Here is a 27,925-nt window from a genome sequence, read left to right as displayed (position 1 = left end):
CAAGTCGTTTCACAACAGGTTTATTTGGATAACTGACCGAAGGAGCCGCGTCTGTAACCAAGATGGAATTCACAGTATGTTGTTACATTCACACTTAAAAAATATATCTCTATGTACAGGAATTTGCAAATTGATGTAAACATACATTACTTTCCAAGTACATTTCTCCCTTTCTCTCTGGAAGAAAAAGAACAAAGCCACCCAACAAGGCAACCCCTTCAAAGTAAGATTAATACAAAGGACGTAACGGTCTCTAAGTCAGAACTGTGGTTCGTCTGACCTACTGGGCGTTGGGGAAAAACGTCACAGAATGAAAGCGATGACAACAGCTTGACTTCAGATGGGACTGGACTATTTAAAATGGATTTTCCAGGAAAAATAGGCACTGATTTCTAGAAGGAAATTCACTCCTTACTGAAGCTACTTCTTGAGCCAATATGGCTGGTCAACGTTTCCATGAGTACAAAGAACCCAGTGCAGGACTCCACCAGCTGAGACCAAACGTGCGGTGGGATCGAGACTGGCGCTGCCCAGGCTACGCTGAAAGCCGCTGGCCCCATTCTCCAGATGTGGAGGACCAGCCCAATTTCATCTCCGCTCCGGTCCGTTTCTTCCCATACTGCAACTCTCTAGCAATAGATAAGGTACCCTGCTGCTTACCCACTTAAACTACTCTTCAAGTTGATTAGAAAAACATCTGTTAAAAAACAAAGGGAAAAAAAGGCATCCCGTTATCTCATCCAGGCTGCCCGCCCCAGCCCCCCAACGGGAGGCATGCCAGGTGGGGGGATGGGTGGGGGCACAGGCGGCTGTCCTCCTGGGGGGACAGCTGGAGGTGGGTAGCTAGCAGGTGGCAGGCCCAGGCCTGGAGGAGGGTGAGGGGGGACTGCGTGGGTGGGGGGCAGGCGTGGGGGCGGGGGTGGGAAGTTGGGGTTGTAGGTGGGGGGAGGCGGGGGATAGCCAGGAGTTGGGGGAGGAATGGCAGGTGGAGGGAAGGAGGCTGGGGGAGGGGGCACTGGTGGCGGGGGCGGGTTGGGGGGGTAGACATGGGGGTGGTAGGGCAGGTGAGCTGGTGGGCCGTAGGCTGGGGGCAGGGCGCCGTAGGAGGGGCCCTCGGTCTTCATCATGGACTGCAGGCTCTGGTAACCCTCTCCGGACATGTAGGAGCTGGTGGTAGACATCCCGGTCATGTAGCTGGAGGGTGGCGGCGGCGGCGGCCGGTGTGGCAGCGGTGGCGGCTGGTGCACGGGGGCTGGGTGGGCCGGAGGAGGGATCTGGACTTTGGGAAGGTCACTGGCATCCACGGGGCCCGGGGGCTCTGCCTCGCCTAAGGGAGCTGAGAGGGGAGGCTTCCGGTCTGCAGAGAAGAGACAAGTTACTGCCTGGCCCTGGGCTGGCTCCTGGGTCTGCTTGTGCAGGGGACGTGTCCACTGATGACCTCAGGGTGGGGAAGGCCGCCCCGGAAGCCAGGAGCTCCACACGGCAGTTCTCGTGCTCTCCCCGACCCTCCCCCACTTTCTTGCCCCCATTATAGCACTGGCAGGGCTGCTGCTCTTCCCCCACGGCCAACTGCACAGAGAACAGTGAGCAGCCGTCCCCTCTGTGGCCGGTGCCTGATGCCATTGCAAAGGACCCCCTCCACGCAGCATGGCCGGGTCTCCCTCCCTTGGTCCTCACCACTCGGGCCAAGGCAGTGCCTGCAGTGCAGGGAGTCCCCCTGCTAGTACAGGTGGGAGCGGGGCCCTGTGCCTGCCTGTCTCTGCCTCTAGAGACCACGAGGCCGGGGCCGCGTCACCTCCCTGTCTGCAGCACCGGCAGCGAGCGCAGAGCCTGCGAGCTGGTCAAGTGAATGAGGCAACATTTAAAAAACACAATGAGCAAGTGTCACATTCCCGATGAAGCCACCAAAGGGGGAATTCTGGTTCGAGTTCACTAAGAGAAGGGACATCAGCCCCCAGCGCGTACTGTCAGGGAGCACTGCCGAGCTCTGGGGGGCTGCCCTCCCATGGGGCTCCCTTCGTCCACAGCCTCCCTGCACACATTCCCCCTGCGATTCCCCTCTGCATTCACGACCAGACACCTGGACAAGCACACTGGAGACATCCCACCAGAGGAGGCCAATCACTGCGGAAGTGTGCTCTTTGGATAATTCCTATGGCAGCCCAGAGTCAAAGACAAATCACAGGAGCCAAGATCTCAGGGTCCAGAGAACACAAGAAAGTGAGGGCCATGAAGGGGGTTTTGGGTCTCCTAGCACTTGGCCTCATGCGCTCCCTGGAGCTCGGAGCAGCCCCGGCTGCACAGACACGGATGTGTCACGTGCCCAGGGCGGCGCTGTGGTGTCTGCGGGACCCTCCCTGCTCTCGCCACGTGCGTGAGGGCAGCGGTTCCGGCTGGCTAGCGCATCTCTCAGCACCAGCCACGGCCCTGGGGCCTGGCCTGAACGAACCAGCACGCCCAGCCAAGTCGGAAGGTCGGGTAAGCCTATGGAGAACTGTGTCTGGGCTCCAGGGCAGGGCCAGTGGCCTCTTAGCTCCGAAGCTAACGAGGGAACAGAGTGTGAACTGGAGGCCTGTGGACAAAGGGTCCACCACCTTGAATTCCTCCTGTGTCAGTCTAGGGTGCCTGGGTCCACGAACACGCTCGTCCGTCTTTGAGATGTCACTGTGCCACCGCCACAAGTCACCTCCTGTTCACTCGCCTGTCCTCTGTAACCGAACCCGGAACAGCGGTCTGGGCAGGCACCTGCGCGCTCTTCTCCTCGCTCTGATGCCTGCCGCCACCCGCCGCCCTCTGAGACATCCCTGGGGAGGATGCGCCTCCTGCGCCTCATCAGGACCTGTGGCTCCCCGAACCATAGACCCCTGCTCCGCCTGAGTCTTCTTTTCCATCTGCCTCCCCTCGGCCACAGGCCCCTATGAAGCAGTGACGGGACCTTGCGGGAATGAGCCCCTGCGGCCTGGCGCACCGACCCCTCTGCTTCCACCTCCGCCTTCAGCACCTGCAGCTGCCAGACTCCACCGCAGCCCCCACCGCGGCCCTTCCGGCCGCCGAGCCGGCTCCCACCGCCTGCTACCGGTGCCTTCACCCCTCCTGCCAGCTTTGTGCATTCTGCAGGGCTCCCGACACCATGCTCAGGCCACCCCCGCACCACAGTGTGCAGCTCTCCCTGCCTTGGGCTTCCCACGACCCCACACCCCGTCTCAGCCACACCCCTGGCACAGGCGATGCGGATCCGTGCCTGCTTGTGGCGGAGACGCCATGGAAGTACAGAAATGACCCACTGTAGGTGTCTTTTTAAGCAGGCTTCATCCTAGACTGAGGACTATAGGATTTGTCCCAAAGTAGCAAATGATGCCCCTACTTTCCCTAATCTTCTAAAGTGCTAGGACTGACCATAAGCAGAAAAAAAGAGAATGCGTGGTACCTCTGCCACAGGCACGTGGCGCTAGGAGCCCCAGGGCGAGCCCCTGGGTGAGGCAGGCTGGCCCAGCAATGCTCAGAACACACACGACTCCTGCCCACCCCACGGCCTGCTCCATCCTCCAGAGCGCTGTCCCAGGAAGAGAATGCTACATCCCTCACAGGGCTTCTCCTCCAGGCTTACGTGGCACCAAGGAAGCTTCCTGGTTCCCTGAGTCCGGGTGGGAACTCCTCACGCTTTATTCTCCGCTCGACTCCGAGCAATTGCTCCTTCCTCCAAATGCACCCGGACAGCACCCCGCCCCCAGGAAGCAGAGCGCGGGAGACTGGGGTCTAAGACCCACAGCGATCCTGCCGGGTCAATGTTCCTAAGTTGCCAGGGCTTTGTCTTCCTGAAGCTGATTCTACATTTATCCTGCGTAGCTTAGCCCTTCTACACGTGACAGGCCAGAGAATATCCAGATATACCTGGAATTTATAACATCCTCAAAAGATCTGGTTTGTGAAAGACAAACACACCATTTTTTGAAAGATACTTGGTCACTATCTTCTTTTAAAATTTTCGCTTACCAAGTCTCCCTTCTGTGGACTTGTCCCAGGCCTCCCCAAGTCAGCCCTTTGAAAGAGCAGACAGGAAGGCCGGCCTCCCACACTGCTTTGAGCAGCCACTCACCTGGAGGAGGGTGGGCCGGAGGCAACGGAGGGTGAGTGGTCTCAATCTTGGGGATTTTAGGCGGTGGTGGTTCTAAAAAAGGAAAAGGATATCGAAAAACAACTTACTTCTTCATGTGAATAAACATGTCATAGAAGACAAAAAGGAAGAAGAAAAAGGGAAATGTGCCATTCAGAAGTTTCTTTGGGGAAAAAGAACCAATCTAACCAAGGCTTCAGGAAAGTGAGGGAGGCCTCAGCCTAACCGCGAGGTGCGAATCCTTTCACCAGAACCAAACAAGTCTAACACACATCCTCCAGCCCAAATAATCAGGCCGCTGGCTTCTCACAGCTGTTTCCACATCTACCCAACTCCCTTGCGGACGGTCCTGGACAAGGCCTCCCAACAAGGAGAGAAGCAGAGTACCATCTCAGTTATGGGGAGTATATGTCTGTCTGTCTGTCTACCGGGTCTACAGGATTAGAGCACAGTCCTGTCACCCAGCCCCGAGGGCTCACGGGAGAAGCCACCACCTTTGTATTCTTCATTGTGCACACTTTAAGTCTATTTTCTTCCTCACAGACACATGCTCCCGGTGGCAGCATGTCAGAAGCAGGACGTTAAGGACGCCAGGAGAGACCCAGAGGCTGCAGGCCACCAGCACCCACAGCGACAACACTACGCCAGGCTATACCAAGCCCAGTAGCTGGTGTTTATGAGGGTAGGGAGTAGGGAAAGTACACCTCATGGAAAAAGAACTCTCGTCTTTGTGCTGGCTTGTATGTTTTGACGCTTTCTTCCAGAAGCTCACATTATTCTGGCTTCTACACTGTTCTGAGGGGATTCTGCTCTAGCGTCGCTGAGCCTGTCCTGCTTCCTGTTCCAAACAGGCCAAATATTCAAAGTTCGGGGATATGTCTGTATTCGCTTTCTGGGGGATCAAGTCCCCTCTCCTCTAGGTGGATGAACTGTAAATCTATGCCTCAAGCTGCTCTCTCTCCTAAAGCCGTGGACCTGACTTCTGAGCTCCACCCAGCAGCTCACATGACGCCTTCCCCACCTCTGCTGTGACTGCCGTCACTGTCACATCAGATGCCTACCTGTGACCCTGCCCTCCAGCCAAGCTGAAGCTGTCTAGATCAGTGCTGCCCCCAAAGAGAAGAGCCACACTTGTGATTTTAAATTTTCTGGGAGTCACCTTAAAAAGATGTGAATTAATTTAATATTTAACCTAATGTATAAAAATTTGATCACTTCAGTGTGTAATCAACATAAATATTCATCAGTAAGAGTTTTTACACTTCTTTTCTTAGTAACGCTTAGAAATTTGGCGTGTATTTTGCACAAAGGGCACACCATGATTTGGGATGGCTACACTTTCAGGGCTTGAAAGCCACCTGCAGCTAGTCACACAGGGCAGACAGCCTGCTCAAGGTCCTACCTGCAGGCTGTGTCTACACCCTCCGTTTGCGGGCCCTAGGCCGTTACCCTGACTGCCCTCACCACGTCTCACTCAGAGACCTGCGAGCGCCTCCGCATTCCCAACCATCTGTCCTATAACTGCCGCCAGCAAATTTTCTAAAATGAACTCAGACTTTGCCATTCTCCTGCTCAAACATCTTCAGTGGCTCCCGCTGCCTATGCAAACATCCACACTCCCCCACATGGACTCTGGCTCCAGTCTGGTTCTAGTCACACTTTAAGTCCCAGCAGAGCTCCTCGCTTTTACCTCTTCATACAGTAAGACCTCCTGTCCACCTGTCCCACTCCTGTGCCCACGTGCATCCTTCCACCTACAGGCTCAACCCCCCAGCTCAGCCCCAGGTGCTCAAAGGCCCGTCTTCCTCCAAGGTCGCCACTGGCTTGTTTCTGCCTTATACCGCACACCAGCTCAGCTCAGTTTATATCCACATGGCAAGCAGCACAGCCCGATCTTGGGTCTCACACTTACTTTCTGCCCAGATGGAGCAGAAGAAAAATTCACCTGTACTGAACTCAGCACTTCCCCAAAGACCCTGAGAGAAATGTAGCTTTATTGTAACTTGGAGATCTCACAACAGTTCAATAAATCATTCACTGAACTCCCACCCTGGAACTAAGCAAAAGACAAACAGAAATTGAGTAAACACTGTCTTGCCTTCCAAGAGTTCAGCACATCAGGGCCCAAGACACATGGACAAATGCTTCTAAATTTCTGTTCTGTGATCTTCTAGATTTTACTTGCCCTTTCCATTTGTTTCCGATGTAGAAACAAATTAACCAACTTTGGGCTCTACAAAAAAACCCCAAACCTAAACCTAAGCTGTATTTAAAAGAGGTCTGGCCCACATAAGCAGCAGGGCTGGGGCACAGGGTAGTTCTCTGGGCACCAGCATTGCCTGTCACTGCCATCCTGTCCACCCCCCACTCTGCCACTTGGTGTTCAAGATGGGGACCCCAGGCCCCCATCGGTCCACCGTGGTGGGCTGAACCAAACCTCCAGCGAGGAATGCTGCTGCATCCCCGCTCCCTCGCTCGTGACCACATGTGTACACAGGCTGCTAAGTACACTTTTATCGCTGCTCCTGTGTTTTGATAACTTTGGTCTGAATACAATCTGAACACACAGGGCACTTTTTCTGGCAGGGAGGGTGAAGTTTTGGATGGACCATAATGATAAATTTTAAGGGCAATCTAAATCTTGCAGAAATGTTAACTAAGAATTTGAAGTTTTGATAAACGGACATAGAAACTAAAAAAGCCCCCTTAGAATGGGAAGTTACCTGCTGCTTTGTTCTCTTCTTTGGGAGAAACAACCTGTTACAAGAGAGAACACACACGTGTTAGCCAAGACTGGGGGTGCAGGGAGGAAGAACAGATGACCCAGGACCTAACGAACTCACAGCAACAGCTGCTCCGGCTCCACGTAAGAACCAGCTCCGGCTTAGGGCTGCAGGGCAGAGACACCTGAGAAGCCACCCTCTGCTTCCTCCCTCCTTCCCTTTCCCGGGTCTGATGGGACCCCCGAGGATTTCCAACAGTAGCTTCCAAACAACACTAAGTTTCAGGGCCTCTAATGTGCTGGTCTAAATTTGATCAGTGGTTTGCTGACATGTGTTTGTCCCTCATGGTCTCTCCTACTGGCCGGGCTGTTGCTGGGGGAAGAAACTTCCACAAACTCTCCACATCACTCAGAGCAGCAAACAGAAAAGCCAGAGAGACTGGAGAGACTGATGTTAGTAGGTAGCACACAGATGTGATACCCTGCCGGTAAGTGGGGGACACACACACACACACACACACACACACACACACACACACACACACAGAGGCAGTGGTGGCTGGAGGGGGATGGAGCTCTCCCCGGCTGCCTGTGGCCCCCCTCCTCTGACCACAGTTCTCAGGCTCCTTGTGGATGCGCAGCCAGAAGGAGAGGTCGGGGTGCCCCTGGCTCAGTGTCCTGCATGAGTCCTCAGAAGATCAGAAGAGGGACTGTGCTCGGTTGTGGGGTTGGCCACTCCCACACCCGGGAGAGCCGGCCGCTCCCGGGGCCGCCTGGCCCACTCACCACGGCTCGCTTCGCTGGGCGGGGAGGACTGGGCTGTGGGGACGGCTTCTTGGGCTGTGGGGCCTGCTGCGGCGGGGGCTGTGGGGCAGGCGGCTGTGCATCCTTCTGCTGTGGCGGGGGTGGGTCAGAGCCTTGAGGCGGCTGGGGCGGTGGCACTTGTGGCACTTGTGGTGTAGACTGGAGAGGTGGGGGCTGCTGCAGCTGGTGGGGTGTGTGATGAGGCATCTGTTGTTTTCCTTGTGAGTACAGATCCAGGATTTGGTGGCAGATGTCTGAATGGTGGACAATAATTACATTTGTCACAAATTCATCTGCCTAGGGAAAAATCAGCCCATTTCCCTTTCAGCTAGGATTCCCCTACAGGGACCAATGAGAGGGGATAATTCTCCCAAACTCTGCTGTGCACAGTGTGGTTAGAGCAGGCGTTAGGAGAGAACTGAACTAATAAAGGTGCTTCTGAAGAACGGCTTACATTTACCTATGTGGGGAATTCCCTTCTTGGGACTTGAGGCTGACAGAGAAGGATCCCCCAAACGTGGAAGCCCCTTAGGAAAGCCCAGCATGCCAGTACCTTCCAGAACGTCCACAGGGACATCCTGCACAAACTGCTCCCACCATCTCCTATACATGGGTTTGGAGGTCCATTCTTGTATTTCGAATTTGCACAAACGTCCTGCGAGATACATCACTGCCACTGCTATGATCTCTGGTTCCCACTGCAGTGACAAGGTCGTGCAGAGACTAGTTCAACAAGAAAAAGAGGTGATGTGACTTGGAGCAAACAGCTATGTTATCCAATGAATGGAGAGCAGATGCCACACGTAATGTCGGTTTGCTTACTCCTCTCTAAATGACCACATAAAGCATTAGAAATAAAAGTAGCAAGTTTTAAGTCTTCTAAAGGTACCAAAATAAGTTACTTTAGCCACAGTTACTAATATGTTCTTTGAAGAATCAGAATGCTAGTACGTTAAAAAATTGCTGTACCACGAAATACAAATGAACAAGCTTATGTCCGTCAAACTTGAAATCCTCGTCACTGAACTGTGATTTCAGATGACAGCAGCTCCACGCAGAGGCCATCCGTCCGCACACACCACCTCATTGGATCCCTGGCTCTAAGAACAGCAAGGCTCTAAAACCATTTACAAGGCATTCTATTTGTGCAGAACCAAACGGGTTCTAAGTATTTAGCTGTCACAATTCTCTGGTGTTCTGGACTATGTTTTAAACTGGGGATGACATTTTTGCTTCTTCTATCCAGACATGGCCATGCTTCCCTCTGCTGGGAAGCCAAATTCCCGGACGCTGGCCCCATCTCTGCCATTAGCTGGCCCTTCAGGCTGGGTGAGTCAGAGTCCTTGACACAAACTAGGGAGCCTGGATCCAATCAGCCATACAGTCCCTGCCTATTTTAAGAACTACAGTTAGATCAACACTTGAACACACGTACCTGTCATTTACAAATGTCCATGCCATTTGAACCAACTTTTGAATTTTGTTTTTATCACCTAGAAACAGGAAGAAAAAAGGCAAATTAGTAGTGATAGCAACAGTGAGAAAGTGCATAAAAAGCAGCATTTAGTTCAAACCCACGCTGCGCTCCGCACCGCCCCAACACACAGCAAAGGGCTGCTGCCTGGGAACAGAGGGCACACGGGTGGGTCTGAGTTCTGTCTACTCTCTTCCCACACGACCTGCGCTGAACCACCGTTTATGGGAAGCCTGCTCCAAGGCAGATTTTATTAGGCTATTTAAAAAACTCTGACTCATTTTCCTGCCTCCTATCACTTGGCAACTGAATCGCAGAATCTGTCTGTAGCTGACAGGAAGCGGTACTAACAGTTACAGTAATACCGGGCTGTCTGGGAGCCTGATGTCCCGGGCGCGCACACGCACACTCACAGACCCAAATCTTCTGCTTTCGAACTCTTTTGAGAAGCATGCTCTGAACGCCATCAAATCATTATAAAGACTTGATTTCACAGTGAAAAGTTCTTTAAGTAACTTCTCCCCCTTACCTTTGAGTTGTTTTGCATATTTGAGGAGGAACTGGTACGGGTGTTCCACCTGTAGGTCAAACTTTATGGTCTGGAGTAGGATTCTCTCCAGGACCATCACTTCTTCCTAAAAATAAAATAACAACTGTTGGGATAGGATTTCCATCTCAGGTCTGAAGCCGCATTCGGCTTTCCCACTTCCTCTCTTCTAGTTCCGGCTGAGCATCTCTTTTTCATCCCTTCTCTCCTCGGCCCTCCCAGGCTTTCACCTTGCTCAGAGACAAAGAGAAATTCTGAGAAGAACTAAAAGGACGAAGATGAAACAATCGAAGCTGGTTTTTTAAAAACACTGGAAACATTCTTAGGAATATTATATTTAATCTTTAAAAGATTTTTTTAAAAAAAGATTTTATTTATTTGACAGACAGAAATCACAAGTAGGCAGAGAGGCAGGCAGAGAAAGGAGGAAGCAGGCTCCCCGCTGAGCAGAGAGCCCGATGCGGGGCTCCATCCCAGGACCCTGGGATCATGACCTGAGCCAAAAGCAGAGGCTTTAACCCACTGAGCCACCCAGGTGCCCCAAAAGATTTTAATTAATTAATTAATTACTTTAAAAAGATTATTTATTTATTTATTTGACAGACAGAGATCACAAGTAGGCAGAGAAAGGAGGAAGCAGCTCCCCGCTGAGCAGAGAGCCCGATGCAGGGCTCGATCCCAGGACCCTGGGATCATTACCTGAGCCGAAGGCAGAGTCTTTAACCCACTGAGCCACCCAGGCGCCCCCAAAAGATTTTATTTTTTAAAGTCATCTCTACACCCAGCATGGGGCTCAAACCAAGAGTCATAGGCTCCCCCAACTGAGCTTGCCAGGCACCCTGGAAATGTCATTATTCTGCATATACGAGCCCCTCTTTACAAAACAGACCTTCACTTTATAGACAATTTAACTTTAGTTTCTTTCCAGACTTCCATCAAAAACCACAATCCTTCAGGGATTTCTACTGAAAACTTAAAAGCAAACAAGCAATGACGATGAAGCAGATTCACGCAAACTCAGACTCAGTATCTGATACGTACATACATAGCACGTGTTTTTACAGAATATGTCGTCACTTTCTCTTCTAGCAAACTACACTCTTAACCTGTCCATACACACAAAACCTTTTCTGATTACTCGTATGTTTGTCTCCTTCTGTCCGAGGATCAAAGGAATGTCATGTTTGGAAGGGAGGGTGTAATCATAACTCCTTGTTTCGCATGTCACCCCCCCTACCTACTTTTTAAGTATAATTTTCCTTTTCCTGTTTCCAGAGGACAGTTTTTCTTCAGTCTTAATAATATCTTGGCTCTCACATGGGCTTTGGTGGAGGTTGTGGGGCAGCACCTGAGGGTCTACACGGGGTGGAGGCACTTGGTCCTTCCAGGAGTCACGAGAACGATGCCTGTCTCACATAGAAAAGGAGCTTCCTCTACAGCACGGGTGGGACAAAGGCACTGAAATCACTCATTTTGGAAATGTCCTTGACAGTGGCGGCCACTACTTTGGTTCCAATAATGAACTTCATTTTTTTTTATTTTTAGAGAGGGAAAGAGAGTGTTTGTGCATAAGTGCAGGGAGGGGCAGAGGGAAAGACGGAGTCTTAAGCAGGCTCCATGCTCAGCGAGGAGCTGATGCAGGGCTTGATCCCGCAACCTGGAGATCATGACCTGAGCTGAAATCAAGAGTTGGACGCCTAGCTGACTGAGCCAACCAGGCGCCCTTCCAATAATGAATTTCTTGATGGCACTGTCCCTGGGCACACAATGGGTGCTGTTGGTGTGGTGAACAGGCTGCACGTGGCCACGGTGCTTTTTGGAACAACACTGTTCCTTCTTTTGTTGGTCATCTTGGCAGTAATGACTTGTGGTGGTCCCCCACACTTCATTTTGGTATTGTTTCACTGAGTGTCAGTCCAGAAGAAAAGGAAGCTATCAGTGTTCTGACTGGGAACTCATCAAGTCCTAGGACAATTTAGGGAAAATGGAGATTTTTAACTTTGAATCTTCTTATCAAACATTTATTTATTGGAATTATTTCATTCCTTCAGTGGTTTTAAGTTCCTTCCCTCAGCTCCCATGGTTTCCACAGTTTCTTACAAGGCTTCATTCCGGACATTTTATCTTACTGTTGCTGTTGTAAATGGAATCTCCCCTTTCACTGTGCTTGGGAACTAGTTAACACCCACAAATAGGTACCTCCTGAGCCCAGCTGTGCAGCCTGGCCACACCCGGCACTGAAAGACAAGGGGCATCCCAGTCAATGCGGTCTGTGCTGACAATGACTTTACACCTGGGAAGACAGGGCTTGGTAGAGGCCTGAAATCCCATCACCAACAGATGCACAAGTCCACTAACTCCAGAAAGAGAAGAGGATCCGGGAACGGCTTTCACACTGAGGTTGGCCTCACTTGACAGAACACAGACGGTTCTCTCAGATTAGCTATTCCAAGCAGCATGGCAGGACAAAGGTTCTTCTACCCTAGCACTGCAAGCATTCTCTCAAGAAAGCTTTCTACCACCTCAGAAATTTCCCCACAATATAAAACATCCTGCTAACCTTGGCGTGTTTTTGCCTGGTTTTGTCACCACCTGTTTCCCAGAAGTCTCACCATGACTTCTAAATTAGGAACAGCCTTTCACCAAGTGCACCTACAGGTTTGGAGGCTGTGGCCCATACAGTATTACAGGATAGCCCGAGGCCTGGCCTCCCTTTATGTTTCCAATATTCAAGTAATGGGGTAATGATAGGTCTGTGTGCAGCATCCTTCCTCAGGGAATCTGCCCTCAGCCCCACAACACTTGTCTGGGGGGACCTGTCCAGGTTCCCAGGTTGAACGCCCTCGCTACACTATTAAATAATCTTTTTATAGCATTCACCACAGCTCATAATCAGATAGTTATAGGATTATTTCATTAAAATCTATCTCAACTCCACTACAAAATGCTCAAGAATGGCAAAGGCCACGTCTATTTTGCCACCTCTTTTAGGTCTAGGGCCTCACACAGTGGCTGGAATAAGTATTTGCTGAACACACGAGAAATTAATATGATGGGGGGGAACCACACAGTTGAAGCAAAGCTAATTAAGGCAAAAATGACCCACACGAGCCCCGATCTTCTTCCTAACTAACTGCTCACACCGCCTCCCCCAAGTAACGGGCCTGCTCACTCTCCTCTCAAGCAAAGGAAACATCCTCCACGGCGGCTTCACTGCTCCCAGGTCCAGGGTACTTTCGTGTGGCCTTGTACTCCAGATCGTTTCTGGGGAGACTGTGCATGATAGGAAAGAGGGGCAGGTTTCAAAGCCCCTTTGTCCACTTGGGACAGGCTGGGCCCTGCTGTAAAGGTCTGAAGAGCACGGCCATCCCCCTCTTCCCAACCTCTGGGGCCCTGGAGCTGCAGACCCTCTACCTCACTCTGTATGACCAGGTCCTGGTTTCTGGGTCTGAAAGTAGAGTGGGTGGGTAAAGGCTGAAGTCAAAGGGGACTTCTCCAAAGGCACCGAGGACAACACACACCAGTGTGCTGCACGTGCCCGTCACGCGTTCCCACAGCTGTCTGCTATGGCGTCAGAATCAGACACCCACAGGTAACCGATGGTTACATTACTTCTATTAAACTGCATTTTGATCATTGTTAGCAAGAATTCCTAACAGACTCACATTTTCATAAACAGGTGAACAGATTTATAAATCGGTACAAGGAACAGAGTTAGGCATATGGACAATACTTATAGAGTTGTTAGTACTCATCGCAGCCACAATATATGCAAAAGCATTCTGAGCCTCTGTAACCTCCTTGAAGCAAGGAGAATGAACACGTTCTAATACACACACCTATCAGCAATGCTCGGCAGACAGCGGTGTCTACTGTAGCGGGAAACAGCAGCATGGGAGGAAAAGCAAGAGTGGACGGCGCCGAACCTCCCTGCCCGGTCAGCTCTGCCCTACCTGCGCCTTTGAGTTTCTCATCGTTCAACAAGCAGCTGCTGAGTGCCCACCCTGCCCAGCCTCTGTGCCAGGCGCCAGGCAAAACAGACATGGTCTTCGCTCTCTCAGACCTTACAGTCGACAAGCGGGCAGTTCTCGGCACGATTATCTGATTAACATCTACCCCCACCACCAGCTGCGATCACTGTTGTGAAACATGACGCACAGGAGCCGAAGGGTTACAATGGGGGGACCCTGGCAAGAGTCAAGGATGGAGGAAAGCTGCCCCTGGTCTCTGACACTGGCCTTCTTACACCTAATGACAGTATGTGTACAGTATCTTAGTGCCATCTCCTGACGCTGTCAGGGACTGTGGGGAAGGGACAGGATGGATGGTATGTCCAACAGTGGTGTCTCGGTGCCTGAAAATAGCAGCAAATGTTAATATTTGCCAATATTCTTAGGAAGCAAAAAGACACACAGCATAGGCAGACCCAAGTGCATATCCATCTATCATGTGTACTTTCTGCCTGCCCAGAGGCTGGCTGGAGACTGGGCCCCTGCCATCATTGCTGAACTGAAGAAACCAAACCACTTCTGGATCTAGGAGAGCCAGTGGTCATGAGGGGACTTTTGTGCATATCCAATGTGCTCTGGCCCCCACAAAGTACCCAGCACGGTGCAATAGCAAGTGCTTTAAATGTAGGCCCATCATCTTCCTCCCTCTGACAAAAGCAAGCATGAGCACCCTCTGCATAGGGCCCCAGGGCTCAGGGGACTGGCAGATCCAGGGGCCACACAAGGAACTTTACCACAATGCCGCTACGAGAAATCAAGATTTGAAGGCAAGAAGTTAAGATTCTTACCTTTGGGTCATCTCCAAACTGGCCAAACTGTACATCGTTTAATAAACTACGAGCTGTTTTGATGATATCTTTACATTTTTTTGGCGTTTCTTCTACTTTCCCAGCCAGAAAGAGACAACAGGCTCCCGTCACCTAAAACGGAGACAGAATCTCTTGAGATATTGTTAACAAAACTCACAGAGAAATAGAAGCAAGAATTTTTGGCCTTCCCCATTTGACTTCATAAATTATTTTAAATCTAATTTTTTAAAGAAAACAACATGTAAACAAAGTAGATGCCAGGAAGGAGACGACTCACAGGAACAAACTGTCATTTTATATCACAGTCTTAAAGATAATGGCTCCCTGAATAGTGAGCTTGGCTGCAGGAAAAGAGCACAATGAATGCGTGTCCTGTGGGATCCATCTTGACAGCACTGCCCGCACTTTCTCTCCCTGCTGCAGCTGCCCGGACCCCCACGCCGTCCCTACACCGCCGGCCTCTCGCTGTGCGGCTTCTGGCTGTTCTCTGCCTGCGCCAGCCTCCTCGGCACGCCCCTCCACGGGACCCTGAGCGCAGTGGGCGTCAGACGCTGTGCGGGGCAGCAAGCTGATTCTGCTACAGGCTCCTTCCTCTAGAACTTCACAAACTAGTATGGCAGACGTACACAAAACTCGGTAAAACTGTAAGAGGAAGGATCTCCAACAGACCAATTTCCTGGTAAGACTTCTGTTGTCTTCCTCCTGAAATCCTTCGATACCTTTCCAGTCTACCTACTAAAGTCGGATTTCCCTGGTCCAGCTTCCAAGGCTCACTGTGGGCGGCTCCATCTTCCCTCGCCACCGTTCCCCTCCTGCCAGGCGGACCCCTGGCTGGGCCGACACTGAACAGCGCGTCCTGCTGTCGAGGCTCACGCCAGCTGCTGTTGGACTAACTGCTCTGCCCCATTTCGGCACGTCTACGCCCTACCTGCAGTCAAGGCTTACCTAACTGCCGGCAACTTCTCACTGGCGTTTTCCCCAATCCCTCTAAAATGTAATTAACCTCTCCTTTGAACGCGCCAACCTTCCTTCCTTCCCTCTCCTGTGGCTTCACTACTGACCCTGTGTTCTGTACATGTCATACTATGCGTCCTGGCTACAGGTTCCCTGTCTGACTCTCCAAAGAGTATTAAGACATACGACGTTTTTAAGGAGTAACTGAAGAATGGGTGATACGGCATAAAGAACTCTTCCATCTTAGCCTTTTTGCGGGTGTGTGTGTGTGTGTTAATTATAAGCCCAAATTTATCTTGTGAAAGGTAAGAAGGAAGTAAATCCCACACAAAGCACAATATGATTATGGTCCACAGTGGCCTAAATAAAAAAAGATTTAAATATAGTTAATTGGAAAAAAAACAAAAAACTCCCAACTTGATTGCTTATAGATAGCATGTATTATAGAAAAATAAATACCTTCTGGGAAAACAGAATAAAAAGAGACTACTATAACCAGTCCACTAAACTGTGAAAATAGTAACATGTGATAGAAAATTATAATAAAACTCAAACACTTACATATCTTGGGAATTGCTTGAAGGAATGAAACATATAGAAGCGATGAAAATAAATTATTCCAGTTGCCAGAGTATCATAGTGACTGTTGTTCTGGTTAAGTACTTTACCAAGAATTTTTATTGGTTATGTTTTTAGTTAAAAGTAGAAAAATAAAGACAAATAATAAAAACAAACTCAGTGTTAAAGTACATACTACCTGTGGCCAAGTGGGCCGAGGGGGATCTTAGGGTGTCAGACACAGCAATCGTCAAGCTGAAGTTTATACTTACAACAAGGCCGGGCTTCACCTTCCTTTAGGTACATTTCTACTATAGTCACTGGGCCTGGTGGCCACTCACTCAACGGCTAACTCTACACATTTAAATGATGAATGGGAAACAGAAAACCCCTGAAGAGCCAAGTAAATGAGAAGTAACATTTAAATAAAAATATTTAAGGACACCTGGGTGGCTCAGTTGTTAAGTGTCTGCCTTCGGCTCAGGACATGATCCCAGGGTCCTGGGACAGAGCCCCACACTGGGCTCCCAGCTCTGCAGGAGGCCTGCTTTACCCTCTTCCACTCCCCCTGCTTGTGTTCCCTCTCTGGCTGGCTGTCTCTATCAAATAAATAAAATCTTAATAAATAAATAAACATTTAAGAACTGTTTCAGTACAGAGACAGTACTATATACTTTGTCTATAATATCTAATTTAATTCTTGGTGGTGGTGCGGTGGGGAGCCTGTCTATAACAGATTCCAGGGAGACTCAGGATACAGTCCCAAGCGTGTGCCCACATCGAAGATGAACCGAGCACCCTCTCGGCGGTAGCGGGCCTCAGTGGCCGGATCGAGTCCTTCCAGCTGTGAGGGCGTGTGGGCCAAGTCTTTCTTATCCCAGTACCAACATGGTTTTGTGTGGTCCAGGTTTGCTGAGGTTACTGAAGGGCTTGAATTTTCTTTATTCTCCTTCATTTATTGAAGTAGACTTGTTCTTTCCAAAAGATTTTCTGAAAATGTTAGAAACCTAAAAGAGAAGCAACAGCAAAGCAGGAAAGGAACTTTTCATATTAAACAATCCTGATTATTATAAACAGTCTACAGTCACAGATTATACTTAATTTTGGAACAAAATTTCCCAGAGAGGCAACACTACTGAGTGACTGATAGAAGCCCAGGTTCACCTCCAAAGCCAACTTAACACCTAAGTGACCCACACCATAATAAATTCCAAATTTCATGGTAGCTTGTAAGGAAAAGCATTTCCGTCTCATGTACCTTTCTGCCTTTCTTCAGTAGCTCCAATCCCCTCAACGCTGGTCTAGTTCTATTCTTCAGTAAAACCTGGGCCTGTCTTATCCCACTAAAAAGACTTAGGCTTTAAAATTATCCATCTCTTCCATTTACCACCCAATCAAAATTCTGCTTTTTTGGTTTACTTCATTTCACTTAGAAAAGCCACCCGAGGGGCGCCTGGGTGCTCAGTCATTAAGCATGTGCTTTCTCAGGTCATGGTCTCAGGTCCTGGCATGGAGCCCCACATCAGGCTCCCTGCTTGGCGGGAAGCCTGCTTTTCCCTCTGCTACTCCCCCTGCTTGTGTTTTCTCTCTCGCTGTGTCTCTCTCTGTCAAATAAAATCTTTGAAAAAGAAAAAGAGAAAGAAAGCCACCAGATTGGATGATTTCAGATCTGCAGGAGTCAGTGAACTGAGCAGCACAACTCAGGTACGGGTGCAGGGATTATGAGGGAGCGGGAGGAAAGAGGTGGCCCACAAGGGAAGGAGGAGTTCCTTTAGTATGTTCTAGCTTTCTCATCCTCTTTTTCTCTAAAAGTGTCAGCTGGGGTGCCTGGGTGGCTCAGTGGATTAAGCGTCCGACTCTTGCTTTCATCTCAGGTAGTGATCTTGGGTCATGAGATCGAGCTCTGTGTCTGGCTCCATGCTCAGCAGAGAGTCGGCTTGAGATTTTCTTTCTCTTTCTGTCCCTCACCCAGCTTGTGTGCATGCATGCGTGTGCGCTCTCATGCATGCAAATGGATAAATCTTAAAAAAAAAAAAAAGGGCCCCATTGAGAAAAGAAAATAAAAAATAAGGACTCTCATCAACAGGCCACTGGAATATGTAAACTGTAAATGTGATCAGAGAATAGCAATCTTCAAATAGGCCAGTGGAAGGATTTTAGAGGCCATTAGATCCAGGTTGGTCTGCTCAGCAAGAATGTATCTGTTCCCTACCTTGGGTCTGGGCCAGAGGCATCAGTTCATCTGGAAGCCTAACCTCTTCTGTGTGCTCCCTCATTTCTGCCTCATTTCAGCAGGTTGAGTACATCCCTCCTCTTCCTTGTACTTGGGAACCCTAAAAATCTGATCGTTCCTCCAAAAGGAAGAAATTAAGTTTAAGGAGAAGTGCAATCTTCTTCAACTAACATGTACTTGTGTGTGTGACAGAACTGGGCAATGACTGGGGGTTGAGGGGTCAGTTAGCCTAGGTAAATATGCAAAGGGCACAAAGAGATGATCAGTACGTATGAAGAGTTCACAGTCAGATGTCATACTGGGATACACTTCTCAACTCGTAGCTGGCAGAAAATCTAAAAGCGTGACTACTCTGTTGGCAAGGCCAGGGAGAAGCAGGCGATCTCATATAGCGCTGGTGGGAACACAAAATGCACCAACTCTCACAGAGGGGAATTTGGCACTACTTAACAAACTTGCATAAGCGTTTGCTCTTTTACTTAGTAATCCCACTTCGAAGAATCCACTCTGGAAATACCATTACAAGTATGAAACAACATATGCACAAGATTCTTCACAAAAATGTCATTTATAATAGCAAAAACTGTAAACAACCCAAATGTCCCTCAATACGGCACTGGCTGAATAAAATACAGTTAACGTCAACACTAATGGTGTACCAGGCAGGTATTAAGAGACTGAAAAGGATCTTTCTTTAAGTACTGGTAAGGAAACATTTCCAGGAGCAGCCAGACACAAGACAGTGTAGAGAGTCCATTAGTATACATGTAAGAAAAGAGAAGAAATTAGAATAAATATCTCTATTTTTTTTTTTTTTTAACTCATTACAAAGAAAAGGTTACTCTAGGGAACAGGGAAGAACAGAATGGAAGGGTACTTCTCTGGGTATACATTTTTAGACAGTTTTGACTTTTTAAGGTATCTTTTATTTGAAAATAATTATAGATTTACAGAAGAGCTGTAAAGACAGGAAAGAATTCTTGTATACCCTTCACTCTGTTCCCTCCAATGTTAATATCTTAAGCAGCCACAGTACATTTACCAAAACTAAGACATTAATTTTGGTACATTATCAATTACAGCCTTGATGCAAACTTTAAGTTTTTCCAAAAATCCCCTTTCCATTCCGGGATCTAATCCAGGATGCCACACAGCATTTAGGAGCTGTATTAGCATGTTCTGGTAAGAGTTTCTCAGTCTTTCCTGGTTTTTCATGAGCTCAACAGTTCTGAAGAGAACCTAGGGTGACTGAACTGTCTCTGGTTTAGGTCTGTCTGACGTTTCCCAGGAACAGCCTGGAGTTCCGAGGAAGACTGGCACAGAGCTGAAGTGCCCGTCACCTCACCTCACATCCCCCTGCTGATATGAAGTTGGGGTTGTGCCCAGTTTCTCCCTGTAAGCCACTGCTTTCTCCTTATTGCCATTTTCGATTCCTTACAAATGAATCACAAGATCTAGCCCGGCCTAGAGGGCAGGGAATTAGGCTACATCTCCTGGAAGGAGGGGTATCAAAGAATGTGGGGACACAGACTATCATTACCACAGTAATTAGTAAGCATTTTAGAGAAAACATTTTGCAATGCAAAATACTAAGGAAATTACCTGTTTTTCTTAAAATTTTGCCTGCAACAATTACCACGGTGCTCTAATGATGCCTGCCTTTCTATTTCCTTTCGTACTTCAACATTATTTGGTTTCTTTTTAAAGAAAGATCTGTTCCTTCTCCCTCATTTATTTATTCAATCATTTACTTATATTAGTATGGACTCAATAATATCTGTTTCATTCTTTGAGTTATAATCCAGTATGGTCATTATTTACTTTGCTGCCCAAACGATTCCAGCTACAGCCCCTGGAAGAAGCTCTTACAGGCTGGGTTAGGAGTCCTTCTGCAACTTTGCTTTCAAATCATGTAAATACTGAACATATTCTTGAACTTAACTAAAAAGAAAAAAGCAAACCCTAAAACTCAAAATAAACCCAGTGTATAACAAATTGGAAACAAAACCACCAGAAAATCATCGTAAGTAATTCCTGATCTTGTTCCATCCTAAGTGGGATATATTCTAAGGACTAAAGAACTGCAAAGAAATCCTAAACTTTCCCGTAAGTGTGTGTGTGTGTGTGTGTGTCTATTGTAGGATAAAGCAAAGATACATAAATGTTAATGTTGTGAGGAATCAAGATTTTCAGCTCAAAGGAAACATATATGCACAAGATCAAAGGTTAAGGGATAATCTGTAAGGTCAAATATTAATTGAAAATATCACAATAAATCATGGCTAAAATACACACAAACACACACACAGATATCGATATCTATATCTATATCTTAGCCCTGTCCACCGGAAGTATCTAGAAGCAATGACACTCCCATAGTCAGAAACACATCAAGGCCCACATCTTGTTACCCTCTAAAAGGAACCACGTCTCCGCTCTCCTTTCTGGTTCGGGGTAGGGGTCTGCCTGGGATGTGTTCAGAGTAAAGGAAGCTTACGAAAAGACACAGGAGTCAGCATCAGCTCTCACCGGACAAACTCAGGGAATGTGAATATTAAAAAGAAAAACTGCAAGGACTGATTGTAAAAGATCCAAGAGTCTTCTTTGCTAGCACTGGTATTAGTTATTGTGGAAAAAAGTACCTTTACCTTAACAAAAACAATCAAGCTTGGCAAATATCAACCACTTGTGGATTCTTACCTCCAGAAAGCTCAAGCTATATCCAAACAAGCTACCTTGGTTAAACCTAACTTCTAGTTTACCGTAAATGCTGGGAGTAGAAGAACAAGTTAAATGGCACAAGGAAACTATTAGTCACATCCAGAAATGGGACACTACCAGATGACTGACCTGGTCGCTTCAAAAGAGTCATGAAAAAGCAAGAAGATGGGAGGAACTGTCCTAGATCTGGAAAGACTACAGAAGCATAATGTTCAAACTAATATGTGAATCTTGATTGGATCCTTTTTTTTAAAGAAAAAAGAAAGCTATAAAAGGAATTTTGAACAAGTAGGGAAATTTTAATATGGACTGTATATTAGAGGCTATTAGGGACTGTTAACTTTCTCAGGTGTAATAATGATATTGTGATTATATACAAAAATGACTGTTCTCAGGCTGGATGAAGTATTTAGGGGTAAAGTATCATGTCTGCAATTTACTCACAAAAAGTTCAGCGACAATGCAGGCCTGCACAGTAAAGGCAGTAAAACGTGACCAGGTTTCTGGTCGAGACCACAGGTAAACAAGGAGTCCCTGTACTCTTCTCTCACTTCATAAAAAGTGGGAGAGACTCAGGTCAGACGGCTTACCAGACCAGGTCCTCCTTATCCCCTCTGGATCAGACTCTCTCAGCAGCCAAAGAATGCTTGCTTATGAATTTATAAATTCAAACAATGTGTAACTGCATTACATCTTACAGAAAGAAAATTTTAAGTGTATAGTTTACTAATGTTCACAAAGTGAACACAATTGTGTAACACCATCCCGCTGAGAAGCAGAAAACTGCCAACATCCCGGGCATTCTCTTTACTTCTCTTCTAATCCCGTGTCCCCCAAAGATAACCACTATCTTGACGTCTATTCCCAGCAACTAGTCTTGCAGGTTTCTGAAAGACTGTGGAATGGCAGGGTATCACTCTGTCTCAACTGTTTCCTTTTGATCAACATTATGTTTATCCTTGTTGTTGCATAAAGCACACCACTCATTCATTCTGATTTTCAAGGGCAATTTGTTCCCCAAGGACATTTGTCAATATCTGGAGACAGTTTTGGTTGTCATAACTAGGGAGCTGCTGCAGGCATCCAGTGGGTAGAGGCCAGGAATGTTGCCAAACATTCTCCAAGGCAAGAAACAACCCTCCAAAAAGAATGAAATAATCCAAAATATCAAGTGTTGAAGTTGAGAAACTGTTGTACAGTATTCATTCTATGAATAAAACACAATTTACCTATCCATTCTACTGTGAATGAAGACTTGAGGTATTTCCAGTTTTTCATTATTAACAGTAACAAACATTCATGCACATTCTTGTGGAGCAGAAAGCAAGTGGCCAAGTGGCTTGAGGGAATCAACATCTCAAACTATCTGTAACTTATTCATAGTACACAAGTAGGGAATACTATGTTAGGATACATTAACCCAACAGTTCTGCATGTAGTTACTCATTCAACTATTTACGGAGTGTTTACTACAAGCCAGGCCTCAAAGACACAGCAGGAAATAAGAGGCAAGGTCTCTGCCCTACCACAAGTTTATGCTGTAGTGGTAGAAACAGAAAACAACTATGTTATTACTTGTCAGGGAGTAGCAAGTGCCATGAAAAATAATAAGGTATGGTAAGGGGAGAGATGGATGAAGCAGAGGCTGTTTGGAGATTTGCAGGAAGAAAACCAGTTAGGAGACTCTAGCAGCTGTAGGAGAAATGATGAAGGCTTTGTCCTCACAAGATGGTGTTGAAGAAAAGAGGAAGCGCCACAACCGGCTGTGGGGCAAAAAAAGTGGCAAGAGATGATTTCAAGTTTGTTTGCCTGACGGAAAAGGTAATACTAAAAACACACACACACACAAAAATGGGAAGAGAAAGAGTTAGCTTTGATGGTTTTGATGGGGGGACCTGGGGCAGGGAGAAGTCTGTTTCCAAAAATATTAGGTTTGAAGAACCCATAAGACATTTGTGTGGAAACACCCATCAGACAGATAAATGGGACCATTGAAATCTGAAAGAACACATCTATTTGGGATGCATCTATATAGAATTGACAACTAAAGTCATGATGACAGGTGGAGGGCTGGAGAGTGAACACAGATGGGTCTGGAATAGAACCGGAGAAAGCAGAAGAATCAGTAAAGGAAAGAAAGGAAAGGAATGGTCAAAGAGGTGGGAAATCTGCGACTTCAACTGCAAGAGAAACCAAGGGATACTGGCCATAAGCCAGATGTGGTAGTCAACAGTGACGATTGCTTAAAAAAATGTTAAAGAACCAAGAATTAAGGAAAGGTTACTTTGGTGATTAGTTTAGAGACAGTGAAAGTAATGGTCGCACAACTGTACTAAAGACCACTGACTTACACACTAATTCAAACAGGTGATTTGTATGGTATGTGAACCGTCTCAATAATTCTAGCAGAAATATACACATGCACAAATAGAATCTTTACAGAAGTGCAATGGGGGAGAAGGAAGACTCCAAGGGCAAGGAATGAATAGGCTATGAGACAGGTTATTCTCGTTTATTCAGCATAAAGTAGAAGGAGAGTCTGAATCAAGACGGGAAAGAGCCGCTAGAGGCTGAATAAGCCACTGAGGGCTTCACTCGCTAAGGGGTCACGGAAAGCATAGTTAAAAACAAGTTAACCTTAGGAAGGAAGCTCTGAGACAGAGGGAAGGAAAAGTTTGAGGAAGATACTGGAAAAAACTCATTTAAGGGGGAGGAAATAAATCATAAAACTCCACTGGGAAGTAGAGTGCCAAGTCACCCACTGAGAGTGAGGGAGGCAGAGTGAGGATAAGGGCTGGGACCAGTGCAGGTGAAACATGAATGGAAGATAATCCCAGTCCCCCGCAGATAAACCACAAACAGATTTCAAGCCTGTTGTGCCTGCTGTCAGTGGCCAAACCCCATGCTAATGATCCCGTGTAGGTGCCTTTAGACTCTGGGGCCAAACCAACCAATACCTGAGAGGAAGTGAAAATAAATGTACACAAACAGAATAAAAACAGCCCTCTGAATCATTCATCCCCTGAAAAAGTTCTTACATCAGTTCTATAGCCCTGTTCCAGGTTACTCTTTATTTTTGCATGAGACCCTAAAGTTACAGGTTTTCTCATTAGCAGTTCATGATTACCATGAAAATGACAGAGAAGTTTATGAGCTCCACAAAGTAAAAATCTCTCAATAAACAAGTAGCATGACAAAGCATTTTGGCAACACTTTTCAGGAATGTGCTTTGGATGTATCATTTTACAAGATGAAAGAATAAATGCATTTTTAAATTTAAAATTATGGACACTTACAATTTGGAAACCACAGTGTAAGTCACTAATCAATCAGTACGGAAATTCTCTCTAAAGTAACAGTAATACGGGAAGGCTCCATAGCTCAGGGGTTAGAGCACTACTCTTGTAAAATAACAGTAATATTTGGTAACCTTCATCTGGCCACTTTTATTAATGGGATGTTAATTGTTTAGCAGGCAGCCTATAGCATTGCACCTTAATTCCTGTATTTATCTTGTATTGATCTTTCTACCTTTCAACAATGCTCTGAAGCTCCTACCTTGCTCTCTGAGCCTTGAAAATACCTTTCCCTTATCTGATTGCCTTTTGAATATGTGAAGAGAATTTTTTCACTCCCTTCTCTTCTCCAGGGTAAACAAACATCTCCATTTTCTCAACATGGTTTTTAGTGTTTCAAGATAACCCCTAAATGTTAGCAACCAAAATGGAAAACAGCACTTTTTATATGATCTTCATAGCAAATGGGGGAAGGGAGTTACTAATATTCAGCACCATGTCCACTGTGTGCCCATTGAGACACAGCATGCCTGCAAGCTCTATTTTCTTATTCTCATAATTTATCGCGGAGAAAACAGAACTGAAGAGACAAGAAACAACTTGCCTAATTCACAAAGGTCTTAAATGGCAGAGCCACAATTTGTCATTAGATCCTTCAATCTGGGGAAAGTCTATACTTCCCTTCCACATATGGAACATTACATCCTAGAATCCTTTTTTTCAAGGCAAGTCTTCCTTATCTCAAATTCATGTAATTGAGTTTCTGTAAATTCAACTTGGCAAATGTACATCTTATTAGTTTTGGTCTATTGTTTCAACTTTTAAGGATTCTTTATAGCTACAAGTTTTGGGTGCATTGATTAATTTGAGAAGCATGCCTCATATATTTTAAGTTGGTAATAAGAAAGCATAAGACCAGAGCCCTGTAGGTCATCTCTGAAGACCTCTCTTAAGGCTGACATCAAACCATTAATCAACATTTTGGGTTCAGTAATTGGAAAGGATATAAATCCATCCAAAAAGGCCTTACCCAGGGCACATTTATCTCTTGTGCCTACTAGGAAAGAAAGAGAGATTACGTTCAGGATCCTAAAGAAAATTGAATGGATCCGTGTCTAACAATCCCTCATTCACCACCAGGGTACAGTAAACTTCTAAGAAAAGTAATTAGATGTATGTCACCTGGCTTTTTTTAGTTAAAACTCTGCCAGTTTGAGGGAATCAGCTCTCCTCTCCTAAGTATTCGCAAACTCTTTTTGCTCTCCCCAAAATAATCCCCCAAATTTTAACAAGTTCTAGCCCCCAAGAGCCATCCATCTAACTGTTCTCTGCAAACACTGAGACATTTACCAGACTCCGGTCTTCTCACTGTGTTTTTTTGATTCCTCAAAACCTATGAACGACAATTTTACAATTTTACCTGCGAGTAAAATTGTAATTTTGGAATGTAATTTATTTGACCCTAAAAATATGAACTGGATTTAACCCAGCTTAATATCTTTTTAAAAGATTTTATTTATTTATTTGACAGACAGAGATCACAAACAGGCAGAGAGTCAGGCAGAGAGAGAGAGAGAGAGGAGGAAGCAGGCTTCCCGCTGAGCAGAGAGCCTGACGTGGGGCTTGATCCCAGGACCCTGAGATCATGACCCGAGTTGAAGGAGTCTGACGTGGGGCTTGATCCCAGGACCCTGAGATCATGACCCGAGCTGAAGGAGTCTGACGTGGGGCTTGATCCCAGGACCCTGAGATCATGACCCGAGCTGAAGGAGCCTGACGTGGGGCTTGATCCCAGGGCCCCTGAGATCATGACCCGAGCTGAAGGCAGAGGCTTTAACCCTCTGAACCACCCAGGTGCACCCCCCCCCCCGCCCCGCCCCAGCTTAATATTCTTTCTAATCTCCTAAATTACCTTGAACTTAATTCCTTTTGGTTGGTTGTCCTTACCCCGTTTTTAGAGAAAGCAAACAAAACGTTTTTCTTCCTCAGTGAACTCCATGCTTTTGAACATAATCTCCTTAAGTAAAGTAGTTCATTTAGTAGGCCAGAACCATGACCAGTCTTTTCCTCAGGACATTCAATTTCAGAAGTGGCATTTAAGGACCTTATTAGCAACTAGAATGTTTCTTTATTGCTTGTTGGCGCAAACTACATTTTCAAAATGAAACAAATGTTAAGTATATTTTATGCAAGAATCAACTAAAAAAAATCAACTAATATGTTTGAATAATGCATCCCAATATAATCAAAATGAGACAACAACCTCCCCCACTTAAAATTAGATATCAGTAGTTCTCACTGTGAAGAAAGTAAAATAATCCAGGATAACTCTTACATTTATAATCGAGATTATTTAACATGCAAGATCCCAAGGACACTAACGATCCTGACAAAATGTCTACCAATACCAGCACTACGACCGTCATCCAGCGATCCAGAAAGCTTACTACAGCTCACGCGGCGTTCTAGGTGCTCCTGGAGGTTTCGTTCTAACAACATCATGCCCACAAACCTGTAATGAGCGTCTGCAACTGAAATGCACTAGGCTAGATATCTCTAAAGAGCGATTTAGTGCAAGACACACGAGCTTTATCAAGTTTACCTTAAAAACACAGAAGACCACCCACCACTCTCGAGCAACTGCTCTTAGAACCCGTGCCTGAAGTCGGATGATTCAGCGAAGGCTCGGTGTACCTGGCAGTCCAAATTTAGGGAGCTCTACCCACCACGCTTTCGTGCTGGTGGTAGTCTAAGAGCTTCTAGACAAGCTCCGGACTTAGGCCTCAACTTGCTCAAGGACAGTTCCTTTATAACAAACCCAACCCAGGCAAGGGTCGGTTAAGGACCGCGTCTCGGCGAGAACGAATCTGATCGCGGAAGTGCCTTTTCCTTATCCCCAGTCCCACCCTGCTCCAGGGTCCTCCGGCTCCCAAAGTCGGAGCACCCCGGATGCGGAATAATTCGCGAAGCCCCAGGCCTCACCACCACAGGGACCCGCACGCGGCCGAAGAACTGGTGGGAAGACGTGGGTGGTCTGCGCTTGTGCGGCTCCGAGCGTGCCTGCGCGTGCGGAGAGACCCCCGCCCCTCCTCCCCACCTGCTAGAAAGTCCCCGAACCCTAACCGCCCCTCAGTCCGAGGGTCGCTCTCTGTTTTTAGGGTCCGCGCCGGCCTCCCTGCCTCGCGCCCGTGCCTCAGACCCTCTCCCGAAGCCCGTCCCGCAGCCCCGCCGTCGCCCGCTAACTTCGATTTGCACGGGGGATAGCGGAGCGAGGCGGAATCCGAGAAAAGCGACTCTGCCAGTGGATGGAGGAAAGAGGTCATACCCTACTCCGACCTCCAAGGAAGCGGAGGTGAGCGGCGCCGCCCGCGGTCCGTCGGTCACTCACCCCTCGCCTCAGGCAAGCCCCTTAGCGACGTCTCTCCTCGCCGACTGTGGCCATTTTGGACATGGAATGTCGGGGAAGCACGTCATCGCGCTGCGTCCGCGTCGAAAAACAAGCGACCGGGCGCAGCCCCGCCCCGCCCCCCCCAACGGTTCTGCTGGGCTTCCTCCCCAGCCATTGGGCCTGCGGGCCAGAGCGGTCTCGGCCCCCCCGCCCCCGCCGGCTTCGGGGCCACAATTGGCTGGGCTGCACCCATTCCAGGCGCTGATTGGGGAACGGGCGGCTCAGGCCCCGCCTC

The 27,925-nt window shown here is 47.5% G+C and overlaps 1 protein-coding gene across 3 annotated transcripts; it reads right to left on the bottom strand.

Annotated features, from left to right (window-relative positions):
• Positions 1 to 3: 3 nt before the first annotated feature.
• CCNK (cyclin K) lies at positions 4 to 27,738 on the bottom strand. Of its 3 annotated transcripts, XM_032345234.1 has the most exons (12): positions 27,631 to 27,722; positions 26,155 to 26,259; positions 16,751 to 16,999; positions 15,996 to 16,077; positions 14,460 to 14,591; positions 9,644 to 9,749; positions 9,076 to 9,133; positions 8,194 to 8,363; positions 7,623 to 7,894; positions 6,838 to 6,871; positions 4,097 to 4,168; positions 4 to 1,357 (listed from the first exon to the last, which is right to left on the bottom strand). In XM_032345234.1, the coding sequence occupies exons 3-12, from the start codon at positions 16,945 to 16,947 to the stop codon at positions 732 to 734; spliced, it is 1,749 nt and encodes a 582-aa protein (XP_032201125.1). In that variant the 5' UTR covers positions 16,948 to 16,999; positions 26,155 to 26,259; positions 27,631 to 27,722; the 3' UTR covers positions 4 to 731. The 3 variants fall into 3 exon arrangements, with proteins under 3 accessions (XP_032201125.1, XP_032201124.1, XP_032201126.1); XM_032345233.1 differs by lacking the exon at positions 26,155 to 26,259 and having other exon boundaries at positions 27,631 to 27,738; XM_032345235.1 differs by lacking the exons at positions 26,155 to 26,259; positions 27,631 to 27,722 and adding an exon at positions 27,568 to 27,591.
• Between the last annotated feature and the right edge of the window lie 187 nt (positions 27,739 to 27,925).

Source organism: Mustela erminea, chromosome 5, assembly GCF_009829155.1.
Source record: "Mustela erminea isolate mMusErm1 chromosome 5, mMusErm1.Pri, whole genome shotgun sequence".
Lineage (NCBI taxonomy): Eukaryota > Metazoa > Chordata > Mammalia > Carnivora > Mustelidae > Mustela > Mustela erminea.
Note: the sequence above shows the minus strand (reverse complement) of the source record. Positions and strands in the feature narration are given on the sequence as shown.

Excerpts from the sequence above, each read along its gene's own strand:
- CCNK (XM_032345233.1), bottom strand. The coding sequence starts at position 16,947 with ATGAAGGAGAATAAAGAAAATTCAAGCCCTTCAGTAACCTCAGCAAAC. Across the intron at positions 9,134-9,643 it reads ATATGCAAAACAACTCAAAG|GTGATAAAAACAAAATTCAA; the intron begins GTAAGGGGGAGA and ends TCCTGTTTCTAG. Across the intron at positions 6,872-7,622 it reads GCCCAGCGAAGCGAGCCGTG|GTTGTTTCTCCCAAAGAAGA; the intron begins GTGAGTGGGCCA and ends CTCTTGTAACAG.